A 25201-nucleotide genomic window follows, 5' to 3' on the forward strand; every position below is an offset into this window, starting at 1 on the left:
CTACTTCATTTAAGGTCTCAGTTATATGAGGACAAATAGCTACAGTTCCCCTGTTGAGCCTAAAAGCTAGAAACCCATGGAAACTTACTGGTTTTAAGAACAGAATTAAAAAACTGAACCAATTCATTCCCAACTACATTAAGTCAGTGCATTGCAAGTATATCCTGAGACTTCTGTCTATTTCTAGCCCTTTTAAACATGCAGCAAATTAGGAGTACTGACCAGGTATTTCCCTCCTACTGTCACAGTTAGCTGGTAGCACAGGCCCTCTGCCATCTATAACAACTAGGCACCAATTTCTAACATACTTTTGAAGTTGTCTTTTAACAGCTGAGTTTAAGGATCTTCTCACCTCAGCAGTTTGATCCGTAACCATTAGTTTCTACTTGATCTCAGTATCTCCAAATTTTATAGTTTTACGCTTCATCATTGAAAACAAAAATTCATAAAAGTGTATTGCTACCCATACCTGCCAGTGTTCCTCCAAATCTTTGACTTGCTGCCTTAGTTCTTTGAGACCCATCAAAGATTCTGCTTCTCTTAATTTTACTGCGATCAGTTCTTCTTGTAGTCTGGCAACATTTTCCTCATCAGGGAGGGAGCTGTTCCTCTGCAACAAGGAGCATTCTCTTAAATATGTATTTGAATAAAATTGTGCTCAGTGAAATCCAGTCTAAGAACATAGATATGTAATAACTATGAAAACTTTAAAAATGCACAAATTAAAAATCATCAAAAAATCTAAGCTTCTGCATATCGTGAGTGTGTATAAATAACTTCCAACTGCCAGCTACAAAAAAAAATTTATAAGGTAGTAGTTCTAGGTATTCTGACTTCAAGATTTCCCTGAATGGTATCCCTAACAAAAGATTACATTTACAATATTTGAACACACCATCAAAATATGGAGAGTAATTTGAAAGGTTTTGATCTAGTTGATAAAAAGTAAAGCAACAAGGAACTGAAATTACACTTTAAAGCTGTAACTTTACAGGTTTACAGGAAAAATAATAAATGGAAATTCATTTTTTAGGAAGTAGGTTATCAGCCTTTGAAAAGGAGAACAGAAATGCTGACAAAGGAAGCATCTGTTAATATTTATAAACAACAACCAGTCAAGAGGTCTTAGAGATGAAAGTGCAAGACACATAAGGAAAGATCAGAAAGGTGAGAGAAGGCCAAGCAGAAAACATGAAAACACCAGGAAAAGCAAAACAGATGAAATTCTAATAATGGAAATATGGGAGAAAAACAAGAGGGGAAGAAAATGTCTACAATATCCCTACAACAAATCACTGGTCACCAAATATTCAAATCTGAACTGCTCTTCATCACTTTCTACTTTATTTCCCCATAGATGTTTTCAACAAAATCAAGTGTTCTTGCAGATGTATAATACTGGGACAGTTGTCAGGTTTTCTTGAGAGTTGAGTAAAGCACCTGATTAACATTAACAGAACACAGCACAACAGCCACTGATTAGCATTCAATGGGAATTTTGGGATCTAAGTATTGGTAAATAAAGGAAATGAGAGGGTATGTTTCTGAATATTTATGGCACTGTCATTGTGGCCATGCAAGTCTCGGGTTATTCAGCAGAACCTCCCCAGATTGCACGACTCATCTTACAGCAGTAAAGAGCTATACTGGAGGAATTTGAGAGAGTTCACTTCAGCCACTTTCTCATGAGCATAAGTTCATCATGACAGACTGAAATATTACTGTATGTCTGAGTTTGTGTCCAGTTTTTATTCACAGATAAGTTTTCATTGTATGCTGTCTCCATGCTGATGAAGATTAGTCTCCTGAATTTTGAAAAGTACTTTATATCCTGAATTTTTACCAATGGTCAATACAGTAAAAACTACCACACTACTAATACTAAGCCCATCAGATCACTGAAAAATAAATCTTGACTCCAGTGGGTTCATCTAATTAGCTCCTAAGTTCTAGCCAAAGCCTGGGTATATAGCTCATAAAAATTTCCTAAGGAAACTAATTCCAAAGTCAGTACAACAGGATCTGAAAAACATGCTTTATACCAGGTCAGTTATTGTTTCTTGGTTGAGTTTTTTTTTTTCTGCTATTTTATCTTGCAGTTAAATTTTGCTTCAAATAAAGGAAAATATTTGACAGTAGGTTTGAGTACAGCTTGAACTCTGGCATCAATAAATTACAAGCTAGCATGGCACCCAAAAAGCAGTAGAAATTCTGATACTGAGCAGTGAAAGGATAAGAGATTCTGTCCTTGTCCATAATTGCATGGGAATGGTAATTATTGAGCCCTTTCTTCTTCCCCTTCCAAACTATTTAGTTTCACATCATCTCAATGCTCACTCTAAGTCCAAAGCTCTTGTTGCAGGATATAATTTTTAAACAATTGATGTTTCCTGTCAGGACTTCACCAGAATCCAAATCTTTCCACTACAGCAGGCCTCAGGAATAGAAGAAAAGTGATCAGTTATTCACAAATCTTTCCTAGTGCAAGCAGACCTTTGTTTTATTGTCGTACTTTCAGGTTTGAAAAGCATCTTGCAATCACAGAAGCACAGAAGAGAAGGTTCTAGAGCACAGTTCTGCTAGGAATGACAGGGACCTGTAGTCTGTTTCTAGTGCTGTTCTATATAGAGGGTCCTGGTTTGATTTACCTTTTCCATCTCTAGAACTTTATCTTGCATCTCCTTCAGGGCACAATGGGATTCTGCTTCACTCAGCCTGGCTTGGACCAGCTCTTTTTCCAGCTGTAGCACAAAGTCTTCACTGTATCGTGAACTGCATTTATGCTACAAAGTTTGCAGAAATATGTTTAGTATGAGGTATTGTTTGAAAGGGGTTTTATATACCAGATTTGGTGGGACAAGTACATTCAAATGTTTAGTATCAAGGGTACCAGCGTAAGTGCTTACCATATACAAGTCTATTAATGTCAATCCAGACTGCTGACAAACATATCCCTACTGTTCTGCCTCTTAAACAACTGCACCTCCACACAGTCAAATGTGTCTGACAAAACTGAGACCCCCCTACAAGTACTGACAAGGAGCAACTCACACTTTTCTCTCATTGTCAACCAAATTGAAAGATTCTAAAACAATCTGATTATTTTGTGATCTGCAGAAAAAGATGTTTGGGAAAGACTAACTGATTACAAGGTTAGTACAATTATCACCCAATCCTTGTTAACTTGAACTCCAATTCAACAGAATCCTTCCATAATCTTGGTTTTAAAATAAAACTACATATGCTGCAATGCACAATTACTTTAGTTTGCTCTTTTCTTTACTCCACCTCTTGGGTCTCATTTGCTCACACTCTAGATATTCCTTCCGAGATTCAGATATATCCAACTGAAGCACTTATTCAAAAGACTCTCTTAACTTTTCCTCCCAATAAATAGTAAAAAAATACATATTATTTCTTTCCTGGGTCACTTCAAAATGACTTGGCAGTTTGACAGATTGTCAGACTTGCTTGATAGGCAACACCAACCTAAATCAGCCTTTAAATTTCTGATTGAAGAAAAAAGTGGGTGCTGAAATCCTCAAACCATAGTTGTTTAGTTACTGTATTTACATAGCTACCCTGAAAATCACATTTAGAGGAAAATAATATATTTTTGGTGTCATTAACTACATTGTGAAATATAAGTACTATGCTTGGATTCATAGATTCAGTTTTTTTAAAGCTTGTTCATTATACTAAAGATACAGCTGTGTCTTACATTATGTTTGCATCAAACAATTTAGTTTTCTGCATCTAAAAAACAGTAAAAAAATGAATGGAAGTCTTCAATTCCACAGGCTTCTGTTAGGGTGTGACACTCCCTGACTTTTTATGTACAAATAAAAGGCAAACAGGACAAAACAAGGATTTAATGTAACTATATGGCCAAGGAATTTTTCTCATTTGCTTTTATATTTCTGCATGCCAATTAAACCTTTTGTCAAGACTTGCAGTACAATCCAAATTCAAAATGTACACTCTACTCTTAGTGTTACTATATTTCTTGTATATATGTGCCTACAGGAAGCTGTAATGGAGGGGATATGTACAAAGCATTAAAAGGCAAAGGCAGCTCAGGCAGGCAGTTTTTAGTGTCAGTGCATACTGTGTGCACCTGAACACACATGGAACACAGACACAGTATGATCCTTGTACGTGAATACTAATTTTCCCCTAATACAATACTAATCGAATTCCTATTATTTTCAACCCACACAGTGTTCTTGCCTCTGCAAGCGGTGGAGGCAGACCTGATTTGAGTGTAAGGAAGAGGATGGTGAACAATGCTAATTCATTTCTACAGTTGCTTCACCTCATGTAGCAACACAAGTACCATATGTAACACCATGCAGGGACAGAGAAGAAGCAACCACTCTTTTTGATTCCCTGGTTGTTTGTACAGGTCCATCCCATGACACACAGAGCAACTTAGATGGACTCTACATTTCATATTCTAGATTCCTGGCTGTGATACATACAGAATGAATACAAATGCAGTGTTCTCCAGGACATTGAGAGAACACAGCAGATTTGAAGAACCTGCTGATTTTACAATAATGTAAGTGTATTGTATAAAAATCTAATTGATGTTTATCAAATAATTAGTAATGGAGAATGTAAGAAAAGTTATTAATCCAGTTTCAAGCATGAACCATGCCTTCTTTAAATCTGTCTTTAGATTTTGCCTGCCTAAGGAATATGTTAAGAGTACTTATCTACTTAGCCACAACAAACTCTAAATCAAGTCTTGATACACAAAAAACTACAGCCAAGATCAAAAGACTGAAGAAATCAAGATTCACAAACTAGAAGTTGTGCATTTTGCTACCTAGTAAAACAAAGCACAATTTTGATAATTTAATATATAAAAGTAACACAAGTTTATAGCTAAAACAGCGTTTGAAAACTACTTTTAAATTGACTGCAGGAAAAAGATCTGCTTTTATATATTTGCCTTAAGCCCTAGAATTTCTGACAAAAGCCACAGCACAAATACAGACTTTCAGGCACCAAACATTTTAACCACAGTAACACTTTCTTTCCTATGTTGAAGAGATAGAAGTAATATAAAGGACTAAAACTGTAGTTCCACAGCCATTTAATTCTGAAAGAAACAAGTCCTTGCTGGGCTTCATATAACTTTTCTTAAACATAACCATACCAAATATTATTTTGGCTGATGACAGATATAATTACACAATGTTTCTCCAGTACACTATACTGAAGAGCAATTAACAGATGATTCAGCAGTTCCCAGCTAACTTTGTTTACACATTTAAGCACTAACTGTAGTACTTCCCTAAATACAGTATTCTTATTTTTTGCTTTTTTGTTGCAAATCAGAACACAGTATTAGGAAAGTATACTGCAAAATAAAGTGAAGTCTTCCATCAAGTTGCAACACTCATTAAAAAGCATATATTTCCAGTATCAATTACTGCATTCTTAATTATTATCAATCATTTTAGCATGAGTTCCTGAAAAGAAACTATGCATTATGAAGTTGCTGTAACAATAACCAAATACATCGCTATAAATTACCTTGCAAAATGCATATGCTTCCATCTGAATGCTTAGTCAATTAAAATTCTATCTTCACATAATATAGCTGAAGAGCCTATTTAAAAATAAGATGCGAACTAATTTTAGCTTGATTAGCCTCCAGTTTATCAGATTCAATTTTAAAGCATTCAGACTGATGAACTGGGTAATCACTGACAATTACAATGTCACAGGGAAAGACAAGATTTGCATTCTGGAGGTGTTTACATCCAGCAAGGAGCTACCCTTTTCATTTAGAAACACAAGGGGGAAAAGAACAGAGAATAAAACCTTCAGCACATAATTCTCAGGAGTAACTTACAACAGGCTGATTACCCTTTCCCCTAATTGCTCAAATACCATTGCTCTTAGCATGCCTCAAAAGAAAACTCTGCATTTCCTTCACGTCAGGCAAAACTTCCTCTATGCAGTTCTTGATTTACCAGCAGTATGAGGAAGAAGCCACCTTCCTCTTAACCACTTGGTAACACACCATGACTTGCCTTTGGCAAGCTTCCACATTTAAAGACCAGACAAGCCAAAGAGAGATTAGTATCATTCGTTAGTATAATGATTACCTCTTTAAGAAGACTCCACACTTCATAATGAAGTCTTTCTGGTTCAACTAAAAACTCCCCATAAATAGTTTAGCACAGGAAAAAATAAACTTGTATGTAATTTGGGCTTCTGATGTTGGGCTTTGATCAAAAGAATACTCCTCTACCCATCTCTGTATTCAAAAGTGCTGCAGGGGAGAATTTCTTCAGACACAAATCCAGTAAGTACTTTCAATACTTACCCTTAAGCCATCCAACCTATACTATCCAATCTCATAGAACAGATAGCATAAACCCTCGATAATACTCAAATACAAATGCATAACCTTTTTACAAAGGATATGTTAACCTTCTTAGAAATACTACGGTTTTGATAATTTTTTGCTACCAACAAAACAGTGGGGTTTTTTTTAATCCCACACTGTTGTTCAGAAGAGGCTGTTGTAAGTACCCTTAGGCAGTTCTATTCGGAGATTCATATCCAAACATTACAGTTTTTTATCATGGTGAAACAGACAATTCAAGACTGAGAAAGATGTAGATGATAAAATATATACAATAGATGCTGTATCTTTACATAAGCACAGAAACTATGCAGTGATTTACAAGTTTACAGTGCAATCATTTTTGTTAACAATAAACAAAGCTGAAATAGAGAAGAAAACATTAAAGTAGACACTCGCAAGACAATACTGAAAAAGAGGATTGCCAAGAACAAAGCTACTGGCAGTAGCAAGTGGCAAAAACTTAACCAGTGTAAAAGGTCAACATTCCAAACAAATCCATGCATTCCCACCAGGTGGCGCCCTAAATGCACGCAGCTGCTTGCATTTGTTGCTCCCACTCCCAACCTTGGAAACAGTTAAAGGACAGGATCCAGCAAATGCTCCTCACTTTTAAACCATTTTACCACTTCCACCCCGTTGTCTGATTCTGGTGGGTCTTAAAGCCACAGTGCTATTCCTTGCAATTCAGAATAAGCCAACACAAGTATTATTATTAGGCACAAATCTGTCTATAACGATATGGATTTACATTCTCAGTGCCACACACATAGACAACTTCCTATAGCCATGTTCACGATTAAGCAGAGGAAAACAATGCTGCAAGCATGGAAAGAAGGAAGTGTGGTCATAATTTAACTTACTCTCCACTCCTGCAGTAATTAACCAGTTGTCTGCACTCACAGCTCCAACCCAGCCACATTTGCAATCCACAGTTATCTAAGGTTTTGCACGGGATCAGTTCCTATACCTAGGCAGCCTGTCAGGCCTCCCCATCATTGATAAGGTCCTCAGCATAAAGGCATTAGCTTTAAAAGTCATATTCCCACCAATTAACAAATAAATAAATATAGTGTCTTGGTCTTCTAATAACTTTTAATTGCATGCAGGTCATTAACATGGATGCCTCTAAAAAATACATTCCAAAGGTGTGTATACTATTGTAATCAGACAATACAGCTGGATAAAACAGCTGGATATCCAAATGTCTATAATGCTTCTCATTGTATTTCACTTGAAAGATTCATATCTAAAAGTGTTGGAAAGCATTACTAGACCATTCCCATCTTGCTAATCATAATTTCTTCATATTTTTCCCCCTAAAGAAATTGTTCAAGTTCTATATAAAGCAGTATTTCACATGAGAGAGTAACAGCTCATTAATCACTTCTTACAACTATTCTAAAATATGTATCTTTTTTACACTGAAACACATTAAACAGATGTAATAAACTAGTTCTAGAATGTTGCATTTAAGTTGTGATTTCTTTTCAGTCTAACAGTAAATGTCATCTTTACCTTCCAATGAGACAGGTATTTCTAGAGCTGTGGTGGAAGGCATGTAAAACAAACTGCCATACTGACATTAAGAAACCTGGTAAGGAGATGCAATATACTTAGTTCTAGTAAGCTGTATTTCATACACCTGAAATTCCCAACTCCAGACAAGTACTTGGATACCAGTGATTTAAAACAATACGAAGACATTCACATCAACACTAGTAACGCACAGTTTATTCAGCAAGTGAAGATGCTAAAATGCTTCCCCCTGTCCCCCCAAAGAGAAGATACTGAGCACTTCAAGTGTCTTAGGGAAAGTAACTTCAGTGTTACAGCAACAGTCAGAAGTCTTGAACATTTTACTACCTAAAACACAGAGTGCACACAAATACAGCATCATAAAAGGCTACTAAAGTTTATTTTCCTTCTCCATATGCACATAAACCCATACTTTTTAATCAAGTTCTGTAGTTCCAAAATCAGGGATGATACTCTTCTACTTCAGCAAGCAGTAAATTTAAGTATACTTGGAAGAAAACAAATATGGGTACACAGAAGAAACATTAACATGAAAGAAACTGACTTAAATTATGCACTAGGTAAGGGCACTGTGAATCAATTCTCAAATTTGAATATTCAGAGTGACGCAACTTGCAATGACTAGATTCTTAGCATTCAGAGCTATCAGAGTTCATATGTGTGGTTTTCTTGTTAGTATTTTTTTTGTGGTGGAAGGGTTTTGGGTTTTTTTTAGTTTTTTGCTTGGTGTGTTTCATTGTGGATATGTTGTTCAGTTTTTTTTAATTGACTCATAACTTGCACCTATCCAGGGTTATGAATCTCATCTATCAGTAGAACAGAGTGAAATTTCATTTAATCCAATTTGGGTAATTTTAAGAATGCAAATCACAATGAACAGGGGTTTACAAAGACAGCACAGAGACCATGTCATATAATGATGAGGAAAAATAAACACATGTGAGGGTAAAAAATGAGATGATGTGCTGCCAGGCTCCTTACCCATTGCTGCTGTTGCTGGAGCTCCCTGATGGTATTCTCAGCTTGCTCCAGTTTAGTATTGGCCTCATCACTCTGCTGTTTGATGGTGGCCAGCTCCCGTTTTATGAGGTAGTTTTCCTCAGCCTCCTGGGCCCTTGTCACTTGTCCCTTAGGACATAATTTATTTTTTTAAGCACTTGATGACAAATCCAAGGAAAACTGCCTTTGTGATGCATAGCTTTTTTTTAATCAGATTGGTTTTGCAAACAGCACAGAGTACAATTGGTAGAAATTTTAGGACCAAGTAGTACTAAACAGCTGCTTTAGTACTTTATTACAAAGTTTAGCATCCATTTAGCAAGCACAGTTTTGTACTTGCATTCAGTAAAATTCCTTTCATGCATTATTACTCAGTTGTACATGCACAGATTGACGTTCACAATATTCGATTTAATTGTTAATACAGTGTCATAGAATCTATCTGCCACAGGAATTTGTACAAAAAATTACAATAGGTTAGGAAAATTACTATAACGTGCAGGTATTGGTTTTATATATTTTTAGTAAACAAACAAGTTTCTAGCAAGATGCATTAGCTCTGTATTTATTCCAAATCAGCAAAGCAGGGACAGAATACAGCATGCAAAAATGCATGCATTAAAGCAGTTGGGTTTTTTATAAGTAGGAAGAGAGTCATACAGTAAAAGACTAAAAGACTATACCTGTATCAATCTATCTGCCAAGGAAGCACTTTCCTACAAAGGAAAAATTTAGATAGGAATGAGGAAAAGGGAAACCAAAATACAAGGGGCTGATAATAGTGACAAAAAAGACCAAGAGCTGATAGAAAGAAAATGCCCAAATTCTACCCATTTTTTGCGCAAACTTTTTTGCAAAATTAACAACTCTTCATATAAATGAAGGCAACTCTGTCCAAAGGCCCCAGGAAGCAGCCTTTTCTGCAACAGATTTAACACAATTCATCTGTGATACAAAAAGGTTTCAAAGCCAGATTTTTGTAACATTTTAAATTCACCTACAGGAGATTGGGTGCTTTTATTTGAACGGCTTGCTTCCCTAATTAATAAAAGTTACTGAAGCATTATCTGATAGGATCGAATACATAGATGCAAGACACAATCTACAGTTCCCCCACAACATGAAACAAAGGCATAATTTGAGCACAGAGGGAACTCCACCAATAAGCACTGAGGCACTCATGCAGAACTACAGCTTCCACTAAGATGAAGCAGGGCAGTTAAATGGTGCAAACTGACAGACAAGTAGGGAACGTCAACTATGACAGCTAATGTTCTGTTTTACTAAACTCTTGCAGTAACTCATTGAGTAGTTAATAGATTCTCTTTTGTTGATAAATCTTTGCAAAAATAAAATCATTTTTGCACACTGACAAGCCCTACCACCCAGCAGTTGCATTTAATTAATTTCTACTGTATCACCCCTGAAACCACTGAATTTTTTGAACATTCTACAACAGAGAAATACATCTATTCATAGACCTTTGTCCTTGAAGCTTTTATTAAAACTGAAGTTCAAACTAGTAGATAAGAGCTATTTTTTAGAAGTTAAGGTACACTAAGGAAATCACAACTAAATCAATGGGTTTGAATGATGGAGAAGTATTTTCTAACAGAAGATTTTAATGTATTTTTCACACTATTGTTTTTCAAGTCCTGCGATGATAATTATATTCGGGAATTCTTATTAATAGATAACATTGTCCAATTTTGAATTATTTTAATTCCAATCAGATTGGGATAACCTGAAGGTGAATTCTGAAATTCTAAGCAGAGAATTTGCAAAGGCACTAGCATGAGGCAGTTCATCCTGGACTTCAGAATTAAAAAAAAGAAAATATTTCAAACCTCTACAAGTTAAATATAAAACAGGGATAATAAATATTACATATTTACCAAGGTCATTGAAATGATTCACTACAGTTTCAAGCTTCTTAAAGAGAGCCTATTCTTTTCCATTCACTTTATAAATCTCCAATACTAGAACCAAAAATGTTCATAAAATTGTATTTTTGGTCACAACTTTCACAACATGACATTATGTTGTCTTTTCTTAACTAAATTCTGAAACCAGTTAATTAGAATTCGACATAAACTTCTTTTCAAGAAATTGCAGTGGGATTTAACATCCTAAATGTGACGTCTTTCAATCATGTCACTCTTAACTGAAATGTTATCATTTTCTTCCCTGTGAAATGTGAACAATTGTTTGTAACTCACAAGAGCACTCAATCCCATTTGTTGAAAGATGGTCCCTACTAGTGCTTAAGGTGGACAGGCATGCTCTCATTCCTGAGCAGAGCAGCTCAGATGCAATCTGCCACAGGAAGTGTGATACCAGGATACAGCAGAGGCCACTGCAGAACAGTTGGCAACATATCCACAGCAATCCGCATGCATACTTTTGAAGTTTCAGTCAGTTATCAAAAAGCCTAACGAAACTCTATTCCAGACTAAACATAAGAGAAGTAAGTCTTTAGATTTTCTCCCCATCAGGTACCCAAAATTGCCACAAAACCTCAAAACCACATAGAACAAATGAATGGCAGTGTTCCTGTTCTCAGTATAAATGTATAAATGCTGCAATTCTCTCTGGTCATTGGTAGGTCTGTCATTTTGCTCCTACATAAAAACACCAAGCAACTTCAGATTTTCCAAACTGAGGATTCTCTCACAATGACTTTTTTCCCAAACAAACAGTCCACTATTTCATGGAGTCTTATGGACTTCGAATATATGCTTCTAATTCATAAAGAAAACAGTACAACACAAGCTGGCTATGTCAAAATATTTGATTTTATAAGCACTAAGAAATAGACATAACCTTACATATTTAAGCATTGACCCTAATTGCTTGGCAATAGCCATGTTATTTGGCTAAGCACTGCTAGTAAACACCAGAGATTATCAGGAAAACAGCAAACTATCATTCTGAGATTCCCATTTCATATAACGAAATTGCCATCAATAAAGTCTAAATTAACAGAGATTAAATCTAATCCCCAACATACTTACTTTTTCTAGTGTTTCAATGCGCTGTTTTAGGAGTCTATTTTCAGTTCGTAACCTCTGGAAGACAAACAGTTCACAAATCCATTTCTCAAGTTATTAATTGAAAGTCTGATAAAACCAAAGCAAACTACCAACATTTTTATCTCATCACATCCAAGAAAATCAATATAAATATGAAAATAATTTCTGACCTTCTTAACATTCTTTCATATTATGTACTGCCTCAAAATATGAGTTTAAAACAGCTTGGTAAAACAAAAACGAGAACACATCTCGTGTCATGCAAAAGCATCTATGTTGCATTTGCTCAAAGCTGTATGTCTGCAGGTGAACCATAGGGCTTAACCCCACACCCGACTTGACAGCCTCCCCATCATAAAGAGTCAAAGTCTTCATGCTTAAGGGACATGACAGTGCACTTTCTACAGTAGGACAGGCTAATGAGGCAGCTACAAGGTCTCCTTCCCTTTCCTCAAAAGAATTTATATCAATCTGTAAGGTTATACTGAGAATAACATCAAGTGTCCCAGAAGTAAGACTTGTACTGGACTCTATATTTTAGAAGTGCACTTCCTGTAAATTTTAGCAGTCAGCATTCAGATAGAAGAGATCTGTACTCCTCAGAACAGGGCATTGGATATCAGTTCAGTAAATGCTTTATTCTGTCAGGCTAAAAGGCAAACTCAAAATATGGTTCTTTTTCTATCTCTCCTAACATAGTCTCTTCTGCTAAGCAGCTCTGCTAAAGTCAGAAATTATTTACACATTAATTCTAGGCCAAAACAGGGCCTAGAAATTATTTACATATTAATTCTAGGCCAAAATAGGGCCTAGAATCAGATAGCTTTGCATTGTTTGGTTGGGATTTTTTGGTTGCTTTTTGTTGGAGTGGGCTTCATGGCTTTTGTTTTGGGGAGGTTTTTTGCTTTCTCCTTTTTTTTGAGGGGGGATGGTGGCAAGAAGCAGGAAAGGATTTGAAATGAGTTCATATACTAGACTCTAAAGTTACAGTTGTCTTTCATATGGTTTTACTTTGTCCTGTTCTGCAGAGAGCTGTCATTTGAGCCTTGCAAATCTGATTTGAGCTGCTGTTACAGCAGGTATTCATGCTGTTAACTGTCTCACTACCTGGTACAATAAACTGCCTGAAAAGGCTCCTAATACCTTTGTGCTCCCAGGTGCATCTCACAGCCATTTTTCTGAAAACTGATATTGAAAGACAAAATGACCAGCAGTGGACAGGAAGAAGGAAGGCTGTACCTAAGTCCCTCAACAGAGTTTTATATAATATACTTCCACATCATTTCTCCCACTGTCCTTTCTCACAGAACTGGCTAAAAATACAAGGAAAAAAATCCAGATCAAACAACATGCTGTGAAAAAAAAGTGAAATAGGGAAAAAAGGCATCAAAAGCCTATTTATGTCTCAAAAGCAAAAAGATGCAGTGCTTAAGTACATATAGGAATTAGGTCAGTTAGTAAAAAGGGAAAAATAAACTCCACTGGCATCTTGGCTTCCCTCTCACCCCTCCCAGTTTGTATAAACTGCAAAAGCTCCAAAAGAAAAAGTGGCTGCAGACAGAAGATACCACAATTTGGGTCCAATGCATAAGAAAAATCAAGATCTTAAAATCAAAGACAAAACACTCAAGTGCACTCTATGAAGTCTATCCTAATGTGTCATACAAACCTCCTGTGTGGAGCACCAACATCTAAGCCAGCATATTTAGAACCTCTGATAAATGAGAGCATCTATTATTAAGCTGTTGTCCGCAGGAAATACTAAAAAAATAAGTACAGCAGGTCCCCAGAGATTTTTTTTAATGTCCACCAGAAGTCTCAATAATTTCACTGTAGATGTCCTTTATGAACAAACATCCCAAATAAATATAAATGCTGAAAGAAAATAATTTGGGAACCTTAATTATGTCCTGCTACATGCAGAGATCAAACTTGTAATACCCCCATCTGGGAATTAAACTTATTCATAAATAAATTTGTTGAGGGCTCCTTACTTTAATTTCAACTTGTTCTTCCATTTCTTTTGTCTTTATTGTAGTGTACTCTTTTTCTAGCCTAAAAATTAGAAATAGTAAATTATGATCAGAAACATTGGGGATAATTTACTTGTTGGTGTAATACCTAACAAATAACAGTGGAACAGAGATACAGATTATTGATCTTTCCTCTGAAATGCACTCCTGTAAACGCTTAGACTGGACCTTAAATTTAAACACAGATTTCAGTAGATATGAACAGATTGAACCAGCATTCTGAAGTGCAGGAGCTTGCTTTGGATACATTACAGTGGCAGCAATTTAAAGCTACTCTGTAATAACCCCTTTATGTAATACAGTCACCAATTCAATAGATTCAGCCAAAAGAAATCAGAGCTTGGAAAGCCTGGAAAAAAAGAAATCTGAGAAAAATACCTTAAATATAAACCAATTTTAGCCTCTCCCCAGAAAACCAAATTTAAAAAGTGGCAAGAAAAACCCATAAGCTGAGATAACAATGCCTCTACAGAAGGCATATCGGGAAGTTCAGACTTGGAATGGTGGATGTTCAACTACATATACTTGTACTGGTTTGTCAAGAAAATATTTTTCCTGAAAGCTTTGTTGCTACTTCTTTTTTAGAGAAGACTGCTCACTCTACTGATCACAGGTTACTGACAGAAAAGAAAAACAAAAAGAAAAAGACAAATTCAGTTTGGAAGAGACTGGGCACAACCTGCAGGGCAACAATGAGCGTAGGATACTTTACAACCAACGGGTGACCCAACCAACTCAACCCTGGCAAATCACACTATCGGCAGCTTGCTAACCAAAACAAAATTTACCAAAGGCAGAAGAGACATGCAACTAACCTTAACAACAGCAACAAGTAGCAGTATTCTCAAGATTCAAACCCCACATGAAAGTTGTTTTATTGTTGTCAATATTACTCCAAAGTTTTATCAATTTATATTTTAAACAGCACTAATTTGGACTATAAATACACTCTTTAGCACTGTGATTCTTTTTCCAGTTCATGAGAACTAAAATCTTTAGCATTTAGGTGAGATCATAAAAGTTTCATCTCCTTACATTCTGAAAAAAAACCCATCTCCCCTCCCACCAGAAAACCACCCCCTACCCAGTCTTCCTATTCAGTTCCTTTTTACAGAAGCACTGTAATTCCCCATAACTTGCAGTTTTCTTCAAATGCTTCTTTAGTTATTTTTGTAAATGAGATTTAGCTTTATTATATTTAAGAAAAATAGCAAATACTACTTTAGAATCATTTTTGTAGACAGAACTGCAGTTTTAACTGTCTATACAGTACAAAATCCAAAAACAATGTAAAGATGGAAAATTCAAAATGAAACACTGAATAACAATTCTTAAGAGCAAACAAACAGTAACTCAACAACAGCAAAATCTATTTTTTCAAAACGTAATACCTACTTTTTCATCTTTTTTGCATTGTACTTGACTTGGTAAGATGCTTGGATTAATTTGTCTGGACCACTGTCAAACTGATGTGGAATGACCTTTTGAAAGTGCTAAAAGCAATCAGAGCACAAGATTACATATAATTAACAGCTGCAAGGAAATACACACACACTACACATTTCAGATTTCTCTTAAAAATATTATAACCATAGCTTACCTGTAACATTCCTTCCATGTCAAGTTGCAGTAATTCTCCCTGGTTCATCTGAAGTAATGCTAAACCTACTCGAAATACTATCTCTAAACCCTGAAAAGATAAATCAAAAAATACCCAACAATTATTCATGCCATTGTCAACAGTACAGAGTTTTTCTACTATTTACTAACATTGGAAATCTCACCCAAGTAAGCACAAGTAAAAGGGCTACTGAAAAAAATCTCTCAACAAATTGCTTCTATGTTTCTTTTTTTTGTTCCAAGGACAAGCAGCCTCACTATTTGTCCTGACACCAGGCATCTCTCTCAGAGAAGTTAGTGATGAGGCAAAATCTCAAATGACAGGAATTCTCTAGGTCAGCTCTATCAACCATTTTAAGTGTATCTAGTAGAAAAATCCCCAGTACTTCTCAAAAAAACTATTTTAATTTCAGACACAGTACAATGCAGTTAAACTGCCCTGGGAGGGAGGTGGAGGGGGGGAATAATGGAATGTCTCTCTATATACCCCATCTTGGACTTTCCTGGGAGCAAGCTGAAAGAATCTACCTTTCACTTACTGCTTTCTAAAAGCTGACTGCAGGGCAAGCATAAACTATGATTTGTTACTAATTACAATTATGAAAAGTTCTAATCCTAAACACAACATAGGTGTCTTTGTGATACTGACACTGAATAATTCCCTAAATTTCTTTGGCACCAATCATCATCCGGACAATTAAAAACAACTAACACCCCCCAACACACACTTCTTGGCTTGCATATCCACAGTGATCTTCAACTTTGGCTTGAAAGCAGCATTAGTTTCCACTGCAAACTCACCATAATACTGAGGAATGGATGTCCCTGCTGCATGCAATGCTAATGCACTGCATCCAGAAAGAACAGACTTGGGAACACTTCAGCAGGCTTAGAGCACAAAGCTACACACATTCAGTGCCTTGGCTGCTCTTTCTTGACAAGCTGCACACACAGACACCTTCCCTTAAAATAATGTGATCAGCATAAGAAATAAAAAGCAAGACTATGAGATTTGTCCATCATGATGGGATTTATGCCACTACCTAAATAACAGCTTTCAACAGCTACTCTTGAAATATATGATTACTATTTAGTAGTTACCTCAGACATAAAGATATCAAATATTCTCGTTGCAATTGGTAGTGGAAAAGTTGTAAGGAATATAGTTAAAAACCATGACGATGCATACATAGAAGTGTGAAAACTCTGAGACTGAAAGTGCACATAAAGCTCTGGAAGATGTTCCTGGAAAAGAAGAGGAATAAAATACACAAGTATGTTAAACTTCTGCTTGTAGTTTTAGTGCAGACATGTTTTTGACAAATTTTGAATACAAGATAGTAATTGATTCTTAATACAGATGTACTAGAAACAGGACTAGGAAAGATATGACTCAACATTATCAAGAACCATGTAACTACTAAAGTCCCAATATAGAATAGCCTGTAGAATGTCTACCTGCAAAGCAGATAACAAAAACACTTCCTGATCCTAAGGGGAAGTCAAGCTTGTAAATCCCTGAGTAATAACTAGAATGGGCTACTAAAAAGCTGACAACATCTAAGGCTATATGATATCTCACCCCAATCACCATATTAGAAACTGGATCACAAAACAAAACTACTGTTCTCCATCAGCCTGACCAGGAAGAACCTGCATTTCCAACCTGAAAACAATTTCAATTCTAGATATGAGAGTACCTCCCAATTTTCATCTTTTAAGATAATATAAATTGACTATGAAGACTTTAATTCTGTTTGGATTGAAGACTCTGAAAGTCAAACATTCATATGCTTAAACTGCAGCAATACAAATCCTCATGCTTCAGTCTTTGAAGCCAATCACTGTCTGCCAAAGGTTAAAAAAATTGCTCACAGAGTCATGTGCATTTACTTGTGAAGTTCTGAAACTAGCTATTGTCAAGAGTCAAAAGATATGCCTTGCCCTTGAGCTGTAACTCCCAAGTTCCTTATTAATAGCCACTGAAGAGCAAGTTTGATAGATTTTGTATGTACCTGTATCATGCATTCAAACTGGTACATACAAAGGCCCAGTTCAGCCATGCTTGGTTTAAAGAGTTCTCGTAGTCTGTAATCTTGCATTAATTTAACAAACACACAGAATGCCTCTTCTTCTGGCATCTACATCAAAAACAAAAAAGCACAGTAAAAACTCTGGACAAACATAATGATATATCAGTGTAAAAGCCTGTGAGGATTTAGGGTTGGGGTTTTGTGTGCATGTGCATATGCATGCAGTGGAATTTTTTTCTTGGTTGTTGGTCTGTTTGTTTTGAGGTCTTTGGGCTTTTTAAGGGATTTACAGCCAATTACTCCAATGAACTTTTGTATCTATTAAATTCTAGCAAATAATTTCTAGACTGAAATGGAGGTCTGTAAGCTTCTTACCATATACCTTACTTTGTCATAAACCAAAAACCAATAAGACAAAGAAAGCTTTAAGAGAATCAAGACAACTGTGTAGTTTCATTTGAACTCTGAGGAGATTCCATGTAATAGAAGAGAAATAGGAAGTACATTTATTTTTGAAATATCACTCACCAAAATAGCTTGCAAGCCTGCGATCCTACCTTAGCTCTGAGAAACAAATACATTCTCCCATTCCAATACAAGTATCTTGGCAAATAGAATGACACAAAGTAAATCTCACTTTATTTCCAGACTAATTAGCTGCCCTTGACAACTCCATAACAAAATTATTAAGGAAAACCATTGCAAAAATTTCCAATAAACAACCACAATATATTATGCATTCAAGCAGGGATTTTAAAGGTTCACATATTTTTAAATATTTTTACCTGCATAAGCAGTAATCCAACTATAAAAGCACTTCCTTGACAGTATCCAACCTCACGATCCACCAAGGAGTAAGCCTGGAAAATAAAGTTAAAACTCTCAACAATTAAAACCTCATTATCAATCAAAAGTAATCTGAGCACATACAAACCTAAAACTAAGGCATACCTACCAAAAACACAGGCAGTTTTCAACTACAGGAACTTGGTAAAAGATAAGAGAGACCACTGGCATAAAAAAATCTGACAAACTACTGCTTTTATAGGAGATAGACCAGACAATGAAACAAGTTGTCTTCAGAAAAAATATATGTTGCGGTTTTATTTACAGATGGATGAAATGTGGTGATCTCCATGCAGATGGCATCTTTGTTTTAGAGTTATGGAAATTACTATGGTTTGGAAACCTGCCAATTTTTCCATTGAAATCATGTTCTATAGAAAAGTTTGACCTTCAAAGTTTAACCTCTAGTGAAGACTAAGTAATGCAAACAATGCTACATTGGCATTTTTATTTTGGGTTTGGGCACTGGAACAACTGCACATTAGCTTGTACCTGCCACGTGCACTTCAGAAATACCTGCAAGCTGAATACTAGTTCTGATCACCAATGTTGTCTTGGGCAATGCTGTTTACTTTAATTCATGGCCCACTTCATTCCATTATACTATCAGCAGTATGTGACCTTGTTTTAATGCCAACTTGGTCTTACCTTGTGAGAAAAAAAACTTACAGGAATGCCATCAAAACTAAAATGGGATTTGTTAAACCATCCCAGTGTATATGGTTTAAAACAAACCTATAACACAGTAAACTGGTGCATGTTCTCTGTCTACAAGGCAATACAAGCTGGTGCATGTTCTTGCTAATATATTTTCAAGGGCTGAAATTCCAACTCACCTTCATTACGTTGAACAAGACCTCCTGCCCAAGGCTATCTTTTTCTTTGAAAAAATCATGTTCAGGGTATGTTCTAGCAATGTCCCTTCTTATTAATTTTTCACAAGGAGATGTCATTTTTAAAAGCTCTGAATACTGATCTTTAATTGGCATGCTTTGAGCACTGCATAAAAGTTGCCAAACAATTGCTCTGAAGTGATGAGGTATCCCTTTTCGAACCAGCTCCTAAGGCACAAAAAGACAATTTATATTCCCTGAAAATATTACAAAAAAATAAACCTAGAGAAAAAACAACTTCAAATCAAGTTCCTCACAATTTCAGAAAAAAATTTACATCATGACAAAAGCTCCTCATACAGTTTATAACATCAAATTTACTGGGATTATTAAGTTCACAAAAGTAAGCAGTCTCTGAATCATTTTTAGTGGCTAAATTAGCTACTGAAAGTAATCTCTTATCCACGCCAAACTATGTGAAAAATGGAATATTCAAATAAATTTATACAAGAACTTCCATTAAACAGAACTTATACAATTATGTCTGTATTTCATGAAAGATTACTGAAGATAACACCCTTAGTAATGTTTGTAGTAATTGAGACCCAAGAAATCACTGACTAAAAATTACTTCCAAGACAGGTAAATGACAAAAAGTAGAACTGTAGCACAGTCAACTGCAACAAAAAAATTTGCACAGTACAAATGTCATTTAACAAACTTGACAAGTTGTATCCAGTTTCTCTGGTGTGCCAGTATTTCCAAGTTATCCTCTAAGAAAGTATTCAAATGCAGTTTCAGATACTGGACCAAGAAAACATTAAGTTTACACCTACTAAATTAACTAAATTTGCTTTATCTTTTGGGAAGAAAAAATCTGCTAGATATTATACAATTCAAACATGCCCAGACAAGTAAGCTAAAGAACAGCTAAGAACCTGTCACTTGGTCCTTTAAGAAATCACAAGGACAAATAGTCTTACTGCTTGATCTGGAAACTGAGAAAGATGCATTATTCACTAATAGACTATCTTGGTGGTATGTTCTGCAACTACAATCAGTCTGACCTAGAAAATTGTCTCTTCAAGACTATTTCCTTTTTGTACATTAATAATTGTTATCAAGTATTCTATCTCCTAAAAGCTAATTTCTTTCATTATTATTTATTCTGAAGCCAGAGTATCCTTCTATTCTACAAACCTTCCTATTTTCCTGTTTGTTCCACATATTACTCCTACTTCTCCAACACTACAATTAATTAATATAATACTGCTATGTTCAAAGAGACTCTTACTTTCAAGGTTTGTTTTTCTTAAGCTTGAACTTTGCTGCGGAAGTTTTGCATCACTGACCTCCATTTTTGAACATCCCTAAGCTCTCAATCCATCCTTTTTCAGAACCACCATGGTAATGGAACTCCAACTGTTTCTCCTGTCTACAACACAACACCAAGGTGTTTTTCCTAAAAGATCTCCAATTCAAGACAAGAACCCTAACACATCAGCTTTACACAACTGTCTCTACCTATCCTTTGTCAACAACACAACTGGACTGTACATCAGTCAGCTAAAACCTCAAGGGTACTAATAAAGAAAGAAAATTCTTGCTAATGCCTTACTAACATACCTGCTTGACAGAATAATAGAGTTAACCGCTCCAACTTTCTTAAAAGGAACAGCAGGAAAACACATCTACTGGACATATCATGTGAACTGAACAGCAGGACTTGAGTCATCCTTCAGAAGTGCTCCATAAACAAGAAGCAAGTTCTGACGTGGATTGAGAGATATAAAGGATGGAACACATCATCTTTGGAAGAAGGCAGAGACACTCATGCCTAAAACCTAAAAGCTTACCAGATTTCTAATAACCTAAGATCAGCTTTTACAGCCAAGACAAAAAGACACCTGTGCTGCTACCTATTTACCTACTGGCACAATCAGGGAATAAGTGTGGATCTTCTGATGTTCCATCATAAATGCAGACTCATAGTTAAGGTTGACTTTCAACAAAAAAATACTGAAAATTATTTAGCAGCAAAGGAAAACTTGGCTAGTTTCCAATATATTAGTCAGCAATGTAATTAAATATTCCCTGAAAGTTAGTCAAATACTCCTCAAATTGTACTTGGCCAGCTGTAAAAACAAGTGACACTTGTGACACTTGAAAATGTTCAAACAAATTCTAACTAACCAGATCTTATTTCCATCTCATTTTTCCTTTCTCTTGCCAGATTCCTGTGGCCTTCTTTTGATGGCCTTTTGGAACACCTTTCCAGAAACTGCTTTCCCTATGCAAGCATGAAATCTTCAGTTCATTTTCTTCCCTTGTTTCCTCTCTCAAGTCATGTTCTCTCTTCACAACTGCTCCATATAAAAGATACTTTACTTTAGCCCATTGTTCTGCCTTCCCACAACCTATTCATAGACACACATTTCAAACTGTTCAAAAGACCCTGACACATTTGTATTCTGCACATAAAACTACAGACTACAGCCAATAAAGAACCAAAGCAGAACAGACTTGCCTACTAACAAAAGGCATGTTAGTAGCACACTGATGTGCTTGCTGCCACTGAAACATGGATATGTTCAAATGCACTAAATGCTTTTTAGTTTGAATTTCAAGTGTAATTGAACTCCACTTCTGTACATGACCTGGTACACTTCTGTACATGACCTTATACACTTCTGTACAACTAACCCAGACTGGACACACTGGTCAAAGTTTGTTCAATCCATCCAGAATTTAGAAACTATGTGTTCTTCTGCCTAAGGTCATCTCTGAGGTCGGCACACTAGGCAAGCACAAAAACCTAAACTCACTGTAGCCTTTGAGTAGAATTATCAGCACTCCTATTAATAATGCTTTAAAAAGAGAGCTGCTCAGTATATAGCAGCATAGCATACATACACATAATCAGAGCATCAAGCTATCAGATGCCCTTAAATTGATTTTCAGTAATTCCATTTTTGGAAACATGAAGCTAATCATCCCTGCATTCATGGAAATCTCTCATCAGAGGTAAATTGAAAGCTTCAGTTAATATTCAAGATACAGTACATGTATCTGGTTTTCAGCAGGAGACATTTGCTGGGTGACAGCACATAGGAAGGTTACAAAGGAAGCACTAAGGCTTAGAGATAGAAAGATTCAACTGGAAGTTTGTATTACATATTTAAAAAGAATAAGCCCATCACAAAGATAAAACAATATCACTTATATCACATTAAAAATAAAACCAAGAAACTGTTTCCAACTACCTTAACTTGCTTTTCTTTCTTTTTCCGTACATCTTCCCATTCATTCACAATCCGCCCCCACAGGATCCATGAGTCTTCTTCAAGATGGCTGAGATTACTAGAAGCTGATGAACTAGATACAAGAGAAGATCCACTATTTCTTCTTGACCCATTTACTGATCGTAAGGATTTGCTATCTGTTTCCAAGAGTCTGCAAAGAAAGCACACAAAAACCAAATTCATGTTCTTCTAATCAAAGGATCGCACTATTAATTGTTTTCTTGACAAAGAACACACCCAGAGGTTCAGTGAAACAGTTTTAACAGCATTCATTTAGATTAAATGTGAAAAAAAAACATTCAATGTTACTGCTTTCTCTTGAGAATGCAAGTAAATCTGCAGATAGAATGGTTCACACTGCAGCATTTTAAGAAACGGATAAAAATGTCACCCACAGCTGTCATGCATCAGACTGACAAAGAAAACCCAAGGAAGGTAAATATCCTCAACAATAACATCAAATGTCAAAGAACTTTAAAAATACAGCCATTTAAAAGACAAAAAATCAGCCTCCTATAAGTCTACCTGATTACACTTTTTGAAAATTGACAGTATAAATAAAGACAGAACAATTAAAATCTTTGAAGTAATTTTAAAACAACTGGTATTTGCTGACAACTGTTCACAAATCAACACAATGCTTTATAAATGCACAGGAGAAATCCCAGACCTACAGACCAAGGATAAGGAAACAGAAATGACTAGTAGAGCTAATGAAAGTGCAATTAAAGTGAGGAGTTCAAACGTGAGAACCTCTGGGGCTATCCAGCAGAAAAGTACAAATAAGGATGTGTCAAGTGCTAGAAAAGTTCTTGAGGAGACCTCCCTGCGAGCTGATTGCTGTAGCCATGGAATAGGCAAAAAGGCAATGCTTTGTTTATCCTTAACTAATATTGGGCCCTTAAGCAGGGGAAATTTTTTTAGACCATGTGTTAGGTAAGCGAGAATTCAGACTAACTTGGAAGTGTTTCACTATACCACAAGTTTCATTTGTGCCTTAACTTCCAAGAATTCCAACATCAGTATATCAGAGCCGTGTGGTTGAATAATTTGTCCAAAATTAGTATGAAAGTTAATCCCCCAGCATCCAGCAAGGTTATGTTTTAGATATTTAACAAATTATAGCCCAAGGCACATTGTATCTGAGAAATCTCAGCATACCTCCAATATTTAAGCTCTCTGCTACAATAAAGATATTTATACTAGCTTCCCCTGTTTCCAGCTTTCACCTACTGGTGTTTATAAAAGCAAGGGAAAAAGTAATTTAACTCATGAAGATAAATAGTACAGTTTCTGCAGGAGCATTTTGTTTGGAAAAGACCTAAATTGTTAAAAAAAGGGGGAAAAAAAGCCTTTTCATTTTCAAGACAAATTTTCATTTGAGATTTTATTTTTTAAAATTCAAATAATTTCCCATTTATTAACGGAATGTATAAAATCTAGTTTTGAAGAAAATACTTGAAAAATCCACTCCAAATGTTTACAAACCTGGCTTGTACCAATCCATAATGAAGAATTGGTTAAAACTCTCTCAATCCAAGACAGTGCCCAAACACCAAATTCAAAGTAATCAGAGAGTAAAAGCATATACTAAACACTAAAATTATAAAAAACAGGTTCTAATGAGACAGTTCTAGTTTTCACAGGTTTCTGTAATTAGACCTTACCTGGATAAACTCATTGTCCTTAGCTTTGAAAACAGGAAGTTCTGTTCACAGTAAGTCGCAAGTTCTGTGACGTTTAGTCACCGTTTTCTTTCATTAAAAACTTTATAAATGATTTACTAATGCCAAACAGTTCTACCAGGACTCTGGACTGAGCTTCCTCTTTATTCTGTGGGGACTTTCAGTATAATTAGATTACAGAATGCTACCAGACGTAGCTTGAAACAATTTGAGTTCTTCCCTTTTCTAACTGTTACCTAATTCATATTCTCCTTCTGACATAAAAACCTACAAAAAACCCAAAACCTTTTACAAACATCCATGGCAGCAGTTCTTCCAGCAAGCAGAAAGAATGGTTCCCTGTGAACAGAGTACAATTGTCAACAAAGTGCCACTGTGCTAAACTGCAGATGCAAACTGTTCTGAAACTACAGTGCAGCCAGAATAAGAGCATCAAATTTCAGTCTTAAAGGGCAGTATCTCACCAGCAAAGATATACTGGATAGGGCAGGCTCTAAATAGAATTCACACACACAAAGCTAGTGTGGGACTAATAACATGTCTGGCTAAAATGAAATATAACCAGACAAGATTGGCTAGTTTATTTACTAAATGAAGAAAGCTGACTTGAGACAAAAAGCCTAAGCTCATGTACTTCTTTCAACAAGCCAGGCAGTCTGACTGCGGGTCTTAATGAGAAGGCTCCAGATCTAAAGACATTACACTTCAACACAGATAAGCAGTCCAAAGAACAATTTACTTTTCAAATACAAGTTAGTTTCTTTGCCATGAACAGACTCTATAGAAAGCCTTGGATTAAATGCAAATTAGCTTTCTAAAACAGCACTCTTTAACTAATTTTTTTGTTTCTTTTGATAATTGTTCATTTGCACAGCAAAAATTAAATGGAGTTCA

General features: G+C 35.8%; 1 protein-coding gene across 8 annotated transcripts in view; it reads right to left on the reverse strand.

Moving 5' to 3' along the window:
- EVI5 (ecotropic viral integration site 5) overlaps positions 1-25201 on the reverse strand; it is a 72728-nt gene that overhangs the window by 32971 nt on the left and 14556 nt on the right. For 6 of the 8 annotated variants that reach the window (XM_021526204.3, XM_021526183.3, XM_021526192.2 and 3 more), the window contains 13 exons: positions 22584-22773; positions 19324-19548; positions 18427-18501; positions 17624-17749; positions 16710-16853; positions 15589-15678; positions 15384-15481; positions 13950-14010; positions 11938-11991; positions 9607-9639; positions 8906-9052; positions 2649-2783; positions 470-610 (listed from right to left, as the gene is read on the reverse strand). In XM_021526204.3, coding sequence (XP_021381879.2) covers positions 470-610; positions 2649-2783; positions 8906-9052; positions 9607-9639; positions 11938-11991; positions 13950-14010; positions 15384-15481; positions 15589-15678; positions 16710-16853; positions 17624-17749; positions 18427-18501; positions 19324-19548; positions 22584-22773 — 1519 coding nt within the window. The remainder of the gene's footprint in view (positions 1-469; positions 611-2648; positions 2784-8905; positions 9053-9606; positions 9640-11937; positions 11992-13949; positions 14011-15383; positions 15482-15588; positions 15679-16709; positions 16854-17623; positions 17750-18426; positions 18502-19323; positions 19549-22583; positions 22774-25201) is intronic. The other 2 variants (XM_021526212.3, XM_077785447.1) reach the window with 1 other exon arrangement.

This window comes from Lonchura striata, chromosome 9, assembly GCF_046129695.1.
Source record: "Lonchura striata isolate bLonStr1 chromosome 9, bLonStr1.mat, whole genome shotgun sequence".
In the NCBI taxonomy this organism is placed as follows: Eukaryota; Metazoa; Chordata; class Aves; order Passeriformes; family Estrildidae; genus Lonchura; species Lonchura striata.